A 9,631-nucleotide genomic window follows, 5' to 3' on the forward strand; every position below is an offset into this window, starting at 1 on the left:
GCATCAATTAAATGTGCAGACAGGACCTTTGCCTGATGGAATGGCAGAGGGCCAGAGGAAGAGCTTGCCCTTTCCAGGCGTACAGGGTGGGCACCATACTCTGAGACCCCAGCTTCATGTCCTTCAGCAACATAATGCAGAGAATGGGCAGGTTCTCATTTTCCCTGTCGCCTTCCCTGGCCTTGGACAAATCACTTGGCTTCCCAGAGCCTCAATTTCTTCATCCACAAAATAGTTGGAGAGAACAGTTGCCACTTGAGAGGTACCTGTAAAAATTAAGTGATTAAGTCTACACAGTCCTGAGCATTTAAAAACAATCAATAAAATGTAGCTAGATTACTTAGTCAGCTTTCCATTACTATAACAAATACCTGAGATGAGAAATTTATAAAAAGAAAGGGTTGGGCGGCAGCAGTGGTGCACACTTGTAATCTCAGTAGCTTGGGAGGCTGAGGCAGGAAGATCTCAAGTTCAAAGCCAGCCCTAAGCAACTCAGTGAGACCCAGTCTCTTAATAAAACATAAAAAGAGCTGGGGATGTGGTTCAGTGGTTAAGAGCCCTGGGTTCAATCCCCATTACAAAAGAAGGGGGTCATATTTTGGGTCACAGTTTGGGAGATATCAGTCCATAAGCAGTTGGCCCTGTTGCTTATGGGTCTATGATGAAGCAGCACATCCTGGTAGGAATGGCAGAGTGAAACTGCTTACTTGAACCCAGCGAGAGTTCAAAGTAAAATATAAAAATGGCTGGGGATGTGACTCACTGGTTAAGCGCCCCTGGGCTCAATCCCTGGTACCAAATCACAACAAACAAAAAACAAACAAACAAACAAAACAAAACTGCTTGCTTCATGGCCAAGGAACAAAAAGAGAGAAAGAGAAAGGGGCCAGCCAGTGTCCCAGTATTCCCTTGAAGAGCACACCCAATAGCGTGGAGACCTGCCACAAGGCCCTCATAGGTTCCACCGCCTCCCAATAGTGCTCCCTGGGAACCGAGCCTCCAAAACTTGGACCTTCTGGGGATATTAACCTTTTTTTTATTGTAAACAAATGGTGTACAACTTGTTTCTCAGGTTGTACATGAAGTAGAGGCATACCATTTGTGTAATCATACATTTACATAGGGTAATGGTGTTTGAGTGCTAGCCTTTTATTTTGAAAAATGAAAGCTAAAGTCGGGCATGGTGGCACCCACCTGTAATCCCAGTGACTTTGGAGGCTTAGACAGGAGGATCACAAGTTCAAGGCCAGCCTCAGCAACTTAGTCCTGTCTGAAAATTAAATCAATCAATCAATCAATCAATAGAACTGAGGTCATAGCTCATCCCTGGTTTCAGTTCCTAGTATTAAAAAAAAAAAAAAAAAAAGAAAGCCAATTTGTACACCTGTGTTTGTAGTAGCATTATTCGAAACAGCTAAAAGGTCAAAGCAAACTAGATGCCCATCTACAGATGAATGGATAAGAAAATGTGATAAATGCACACAATGGGATATTACTCAGTCTTTTTAAGAAGGGAATTTTTTTTTTACTTTCCATATTTTTTTATTGATGCATTATAGTCGTACATAATGGTGGGATTTGTTGTTACTTACGCGTACATGCACACCATATAACAATATAATTTGGGAAATATCATTCCCCAGTATTTCCCCTTTCCCAAAAGGAGGAAAATTTTGACACAGGTCACAGCATGGATGACCCTCAAGGACATACGTTAAGTGAAATCAGTTGGTCACTAAAAGATGCTGTATGGTTCCACTTGCATGAAATTCCTAGGGTGGTCAAATTTTAGGACAGAATGGTGGTTGTGGGTGCCAGGGGTACAGGAGGTGGGGATTTAGTGTTTAATGGGTACAGAGTATCAGATTTGCAAGATGAGAAGAGCTGTAGAGATGGATGGTGGGGATAGATGCACAACAATGGAAGGTATTTAATGCCACTGGAACTGTACACTTAAAAATGAGTTCAGATGGGACTTGGGATGTAGCTCAGTGATTAGGGCACTTGCCTAGTATGTGCCAGGCCTTGGTTTCAATCCCCAGCACCACAAAGAATTTTTTTTTTTTAAAGTTCAGGTGGTAAAGTTTATGTATACTTTGCCACAATAAAAATAAAAAATAAAAAAAAAATAAAAAACCTGGAGAAAAATAATTAAATAAATAAATAAAAGCCAGAATTAGCCACACAGTTGACCTGAGCAATGCTGTGCTCCTAGAGAAGGGTGGACACATGGCCTTGCCTTCAGGCCTCTCCTGAGATAGATATAGGAGGACAGATGCTAAATGAATGAACTCAGGATTTATACTGACAATAAACAGGAAATCATAGATGGTTTTAAATATTTACATGGTATACAGGCTTCAGGGTGAGGACATTACAGGGGAGGGTGGAGGAGGGGCAGGAGATATAGGACAAAGTAAACATTGGTAGAAAAAGGGGACTGAAGTCGTCCAAACATGCGCACCACACCGAGGGAGAAAAGATGACCACTGGAGGGGGAAACCCCTGTCCGGGCCCAGGAGAGTGAGCCAGAAGCCTGGGCCACCTCCTGTCTTCCTTCCACAGGAGATCCTTGTTTACCCTGCTAGGCTGAAAGAGAATGTAATCAAATTACGACTCATTATTCTAAACTGTCTCCAGTGGGCAGGGCAAGCAGGGAGGCTGGAAAAGGGAAACGAGCTGTTTTCCAGAACATTGTTCATTTGCTCCTTCTCCAGCTCCCTCTATCCCCAAGCCCTCTGCTCCCTTTCTGGCTCCCCCTGTCCTGCCATATCCCGCCCTCCTTCCCACCATCAGTTCCTTGGGCAGAACCAAGGTTAGGGGAGCAGAGCTGGAACTTCCATATCTGAGCAAGTGACCACAGGCAGGACAATCAGCAATGTCCAACCTCCAGGGGCTCCCTTGCTGGAGACCACCTAACCCTCAGCAAAGAACCTCTCCAGCCCCTCCCACCTGCCCACCAAAGAACAAATTCAATCTGTTGCTAGAAGTCAGGTTGCTTGGTTGATCAGGTCTACCTCTCTAACTTGCTGGGTCTTTGGGGTTTTCGGGGAGTGGTGGGTCATGTCAGAACGAACCCCTCTGTTTTCCCTTTCCTGACATTCAGGACTTATTTGAGAATAAGGGGTGATTCCATCCATTAGGACCCTCAGATCTGACACCCAGAAGCCTAACACAGATAAAATAAACAGAGCTTCAGCAACAGGGGCAGCAGCTGGGAGTGTGGGATGGCCCTGTGCCATGAACCCCCACAGAGATCCAGGGACCAACATGGCCTGGCAGCAATGAACTCAATGCCCCCCAAGGATCATCCCATCCATCCCCCTGCCTCCACACAAGCCTACATGCAGTTTCTCACAAAGGGGAGTAGTGGGGCAGAGGTCCCTTTGGAAGGCCAAATGGGATAAAAAGGGGAAATAAAGCAATCACCCTTTTCCTCCATTCTGGCCAGCTGCCTTCCAATGACCCAACAGGAGTGAGCGGAGAGGCCGGCTCCACCGCCTCCCCTGGGTTCTCACGTTCCATGTCCTGGCAGCTCTTGGTCATAAATACATCAGAAAATCTTCTCTGGGGTCAAAAGGAAACTGTGAACAAAGGGGAAAGTTGGCATTTTTCCAAACATTGAGTTATGACAGTCTCGTCTCCCCCACCCACCCTGCCCCACCGCCGCGACACACACACACACACACACACACACACACACACACACACACACGAGCCATGCATGGAGCATGTTTGTGCTCACTCAGAAAACATGGGCACGAGTCTTCACATCCCAGGAAAGCTCTAGTTTATGTTATTTTATTATTAATACTCACAACTTTAATAAATTCACCCCAAAACTGCCAGATCCAAATCTCACTCAGTTTCCAGAAGCCAGGAAGATGGTATTGAGGGAATGTTGTGACTGTCCCAATCCTGGCCCTGCACTCTTCTCACTGCCCCCACCCTACCACTCTCACCTGAGGCCAGTCTCCCTGGGGTCAAAATGGCTCCTGTAGCAACAGTAGGGGCAGAGTGAGGACATGAAAACAGAACTCCCCCGGGTCCCAGCCTCTCCCTTCTGTGCCAGGCCCAGTCCAGCGATGGAGGCACAAAGGAAGTACTTATACTTTGGCTCAAAGTGACAGATTCATAAAATTAGGAGGTGACCTCAGAGATCACTTGCCCAACACTTCATTTACACATGAGGTCATGGTAGTCTAGAACAGTCCAGGGTTGAGCCTCAGGCTCCACAGGCACTGAGAGGCAGAGCTAGCAGGTCATCGGCAGGGACTCCCCAGTCCTTCAGCTATCTCCTTCCTCCCTCTGTCCTATCACTCTGTGACATTTGTCTCCCATCAGTCCTTCCCAGGATCCAGAAGAAAACCATTCTCAACAGTAGCCTTCTCCAGGAGCCCATTCCAGCTGGTTCCTAAGATGATCTCTCTCTCATCTGGACCCTATCCCTGGACTATGGCCCAGGTGATCTCCTGGCCCTCTGACGACATCCACATCAACCTCCAGGCAGGGATGGGGATTTATGGGAGGGCCTTGGAATTCAGACTGCCAGATCAGGGCTTCCAGGTCTAGTCCATCCCACTAGGTGACTTGTCAGACATCATATCTTATAAGAGGAGAAAGAGAGTTTCAGCAAGGTGAATTGACTGGCCCAGGCTGACTTAGTTGGTCACTAGCAACTCTAGAGTCCCAAGGCTTTCTATTTCCATATGTCTGCCTAGAATAAAGACAATTCCCAGCAGCCCTGGAAGCTAGGTATAGCTATCTAGCTAAGTTCTGACAAATGTGACAAACCCATCCTACCACTCTGAGTTGTAAGGATGGGACTGTTTGCAGAATCAGAGTCAAGAACCAGATGGTGCTCTTTATGGATGGAGAAACAAGCCCAGAGAGCATATGCATCTGACTTTATGTTGCCTAATTGTTAGGACAGAGGCTGATTTTCAGTCTGCAACTCTGTCCTTTTGTTTTTTGGGGTTTTTTGTTTGCTTGTTTGTTTGTTTTTGGTAGTAGTGGGACTGAACCAACTGGTTCTCTAGCATCAAGCTACCTTTCCAGCCTCCCCCTACACTTTTTGTAATTTATTTTGAGACAAGGTCTCACTAAGTGGCCCAGGTTGTCCTTAAACTTTCAATCTTCCTCTTCAGCCTCACAAGTCACTAGGATTACAGGTGTGCACCACTGCACCCAGCTATTCTTATACATTTCTTCTTTGCATATAGAGGATAGCATCAGCCTAAAGCACCATTTTGTACATGTTCAGCAAAATGCACCAGCAGTTTCAAAGTGTCTTAAAAAATTACAAACTTTTCCTTAGACCAGGGGCCCTGCGTGGTGGCGCACGCCTATAATCCCAGTGGCTCAGGAGGCAAAGGCAGGGGAATTGTGAGTTCAAAGCCAGCCTCAGCAACTTAGCAAGGACTTAAGCAACCTAATGAGACCATGTCTCAAAATAAAATATAAAAATAGGACTGGAGGATGTGGCTCAGTGGTTAAGTGCCCCTGAGTTCAATCCCCAATTCCAAAAAAAAAAGAAAAAGAAAAAAGAAAAAATGCATTTGGAGAAAGGACTCAGATGAGTTGCTTATATTAATAGGGACATGAAGGCATTTTCAGAAAGTTATCCAGCCCTCTGCAGAAAAACCCAGCCAGAGCTGAGGCTTGCTTAGATTGTGAGGGTACTGAGCTGAGTTGGCTTCACTGGACATGGCCACAGGCTGGGCCTCTCACTTGGTTTAGAGTCCAGTCCATGCCTGTGAGGGCACCCAAATGCCATACCAGGCCTTTTCCCCCTCCCACAGGCAGTTTTGTTTGGGACCTTCCTCCAGTCTCACTTTCCCAGAAGCCTTTGGGATAATGAAGACCCTCAAAACTGCCTCTCACCGATTCTACTTCTTTTTTTTTTTTGTTTTCCTTCCTTCTCCTTATTAGGGCAGTCCTGTGTCCTAGTGCTCCAGCATAGAAATGAATCCCGTTTTGCTTTATAATGAATCTGTTATATGAAACATTTAAGTTTTATGTACTTTTTCTGAATGTGTCCTATTTTCATGATTTAAAATGTTTTAAAAATAGATAAAAGAAAAGAGCAAGTGAACTTCAGGGCAATCATCAAATTCATAAAATGTTTCTTTTGTGAAACAAGAGGATTCGCACCTGGAACATGTTCCCTCAGTGCATATAATCATTTGTTTATAAAAGGCATGTAGTACCTGCTCAATTAATACCTATTGATGAAATGAATTCCTGAACAAATGAATGACAAAATTTGGACAGAGTAAAAGTCTTGGCAAAGAAGAGAAGCAACACTGAAAATTCGAAGGGAAATGTTGAATTAGCAAAGACTCCAGATCTAGTCCCAACTGTTGCCAGGCCCATGGTGTCACAGGACACACCTGTAGAAAGGCCACCACCAAACAAGGGCTTTTTGTCCAAGGTTTCCCCCACCCCCCGACTCAGCTTTTTGGGAGGCCACAGCTCAAACAGGCAGGCACTGCCCCATATGAAAGGTCGTGGGAAACCAAAGTGTGCAACCAGGCGAGCCCACAGCAGCCAGGCAAGCCCACAGCAGCCAGGCCCTGGCCTTTTCCCCAGCCCAGCTGTCTCCACAGCTTGAGGTGCAGTCCCTTCCCTCATCTGCATAAAGCCAGTGAGGGGAGAAGGGCTAGCCGCTGCACATGAAACCAGACCCTTCTTGGGAGGCATCCAGCCTCAGTTCCTGGCCTGGGCAGGGCAGGCCACGTGTTGTTATGGTTGAGTGGACCAGCTGGGAATCAGCAGGGGGGTTGTAAGGAAACCACATTAATTAAGAGAAAGCAAACATGACTGTCACTCCAGTCTGCCAGTCCCTTCCTCTGCTTTCCCTTGCCCCCTCCCACCATGGTCTCTACCGGATCAGTTCTCTCCACCTTCCCACACTTTTCATTGCCTCTGCTCTTTCACAGATCACAACCATGTGGCTCTTGGCTCTGATCTCTCTTCCTGGGCGAGGTGGGAAGAAAGCTAGAAGAGCACATCCATCCACAGCTGGGCTCAGAACTTCCCTGAAGTCAGACTGGCTGACCCACCCAAGGCGTCCTAACTCTTGCGTCTGCTCTGGCCTGAGGCTGCTGTCCTGTTGGTGGGCAGTAAGGCACCAGACCAGAGCATTTGTGCTGCAAGTTGAACTTTTCCTTGGCATGAATATGTCTGGGTTCTTCTCCTACGGGCATTTCCCTGAACATCTTCCTTAGGAAGCTTTATTTGGGATTAACATGATCTCCAGAATTAGGAGACAAGAGTCCAGAACAAAGTATGGAGGAATAAAGGAAGGTTTCCTTGGGAAGCACGGTGGAAGCTAGGGGTTGGGCTCCTTGGAAGAGGGAGTTGGGTAAGGGGAGGTTCAGCACACAGTGTCATTGCTGCTCTATGAATTCCAGGATTGTCACTGCAGCTAGAAATAGTTCTCCCATACATTACAGTAGCTCTGCCAATAGCCCCCAGAAATCATGAAAAGACCTTTCCCTTGGGTGGCAGCTACCATTTTGTAGCCCCCAGACAAGGTCCTTCATCCCCTTTTATTTCGCAGCATAATTGTACTTAAAAAAAGAAAAGAAAAGAAAAAAAGCCCACAGCATACCCAACTGAGGATAGGGGTATATAAAGAGGGCTCACTGATTAACTAGGTGTCATTTTTTGAGTAGGAAAATAGGTCCTAGAAAATATGTTTGAATTGAAAGCAAGCTAAAAGCCTAGCAACAGGGAATTGGTTGAATAAGGGCTGGCAACTTCTAGAAAATGAAATCATACATTGTCATGAAAAATGATACCCAAGGACAACAACAGAGATTAATGGAACCAGAGATGCCAGAAGACAGACTAGATAAAATGTAGCGGGGGAAGTGTGCTTTTTTTTTTTTTTTTTTTTTTTTTTTTTTTTTTTTAATGGTTCTGGGACAGTTAGATATTGCTGTGGGGAAAATGAATCTTTTTTTTTTTTTAATCCAGGGATTGAATTCAGGGGCACTCAACCACTGAGTCACATTCCCAGCCCTATTTTTTATTTATAGCCAGGGTCTCACTGAGTTGCTTAGCACCTCGCTTTTGCTGAGACTGGCTTTTAACTCTCAGTCCTCCTGCCTCAGCCTCCAGAGCTGGGGGGATTATAGGCATGTGCCACCACACCAGGTGGAAAATGAATCTTAATCCCAATCTCAAACCATATAACAAAACAATTCCAGATGAATTTAAATTCTAAATGTGAAAGGTAAAAAAGTTTTGGGGAGAAAAATGCTAGAACATCTTTGTGACTTTTTAAAGAGAAAAACAATTAAAAGAACAAACAATAAAGAAAAACCCCAATGAACCGCAATATATTAAAAATGAAAGATTACTGCTCACCAAAACAACATACTAAATGGAAAGAATAAGCAACCCACAGAGAGGTATAGGACATTTGCTATATAAGGATAAGTATCTAGAATATATAAAGAACTAGAAATCGAGAAGAAAGAAACAAGCAACCCCAAATAAAAGAGACCAAAGTCTTGAACATATATTTTACAAAGGAAGATATCTAAATAGCCTATAAGTATATGAAAAGTTATTCATCTTCATTAGGCATCCAAGAAATTAAAATTCACAATGAGACACTACTACACGTCAACAAGAATGACAAGATAAAAACTACAAAAGATATCAAATATTAACAAGGCTGCAGATCACCTCTATCTCTTATACATCAATTGGTGTCAGAGTAAACTGGTGCAATCACTGTGGGAAATTGTCAGGATTTATGAAAGCTAAGCATATGCGTACCTGATAGCCTAACAATTCTACTGCTAGCTACATGCCGGAAAAAGGGTTATTCTTGTTTTTGCCAAAGGTCACGTTTTGTCCCAGGACTATTTTCAATAGTTTTAAATGGAAAGGATCAACAGAACACAGGTTTTTTTTAAAATGTGACATATTCACAGCAGAGTATTTCTGGTGCTAAAAGTTGACATAAAGATCATCCTTGGAAGGAGTAATGTCTAGAAGGGGACACAGCCAGTGGTAAAGAGCGCTGGTTATGTTTACTTGTTGGCATGGATAGTGTGTTCCATTTGTGAAAACTCATCAAATTGTACACCACTGATTTGTATACTTTCTTGTATAATTAATACTTTCATTTAAAGGGGTGTGTGTAAAATCTGGTCTCTCACAGAATTGGTTTTTCATGTAGAGACTAATAATAAATGTATTTAGAAAAATAAGATATTACAAAACAGAATACATAGAATATTATTTTATTTTGCTAAACAAATAACACTTCTCTGGTTATGGGTGACACTTATTTTCTTTTTATTTCATCTATTCTTTATTCTACAATGATCACATTACCTGCTATTGTAGAAAATACGTGGTTTTTCAAAATAAAATTTGTGATAAGTTAATGAGCAAAGATTGGGCACTTGAATGCTTTAGCTCACTATGTCCAAAACAAGTGCTGGGTGGAGCTTTGTTACTGCCCCAATCTCTGCTGGGCCCCAAGAAGTAGTTGAGGATGGGTAAAGAAATGGAATACGGTACAAAAAGTGGGTGTGGTTAAAGGTCATCTACATAAAAGTGTAAGCTATAGGGAGAGTCAAAGCTTTCGGATTTTGGCTGGGAAACC

The 9,631-nt window shown here is 44.0% G+C and overlaps 1 protein-coding gene across 1 annotated transcript in view; it reads right to left on the bottom strand.

The window, feature by feature from the left end:
• The window catches only part of RSPH9 (radial spoke head component 9), a 68,240-nt gene that overhangs the window by 19,273 nt on the left and 39,336 nt on the right, over positions 1-9,631 (bottom strand). Inside the window, exon 5 of the mRNA XM_079148520.1 lies at positions 1,195-1,270. Within this exon, the coding sequence (XP_079004646.1) occupies positions 1,233-1,270 (38 nt within the window). The 3' untranslated portion in view covers positions 1,195-1,232. The remainder of the gene's footprint in view (positions 1-1,194; positions 1,271-9,631) is intronic.

This window comes from Sciurus vulgaris (assembly GCF_902686455.1).
Source record: "Sciurus vulgaris genome assembly, chromosome: 7".
In the NCBI taxonomy this organism is placed as follows: Eukaryota; Metazoa; Chordata; class Mammalia; order Rodentia; family Sciuridae; genus Sciurus; species Sciurus vulgaris.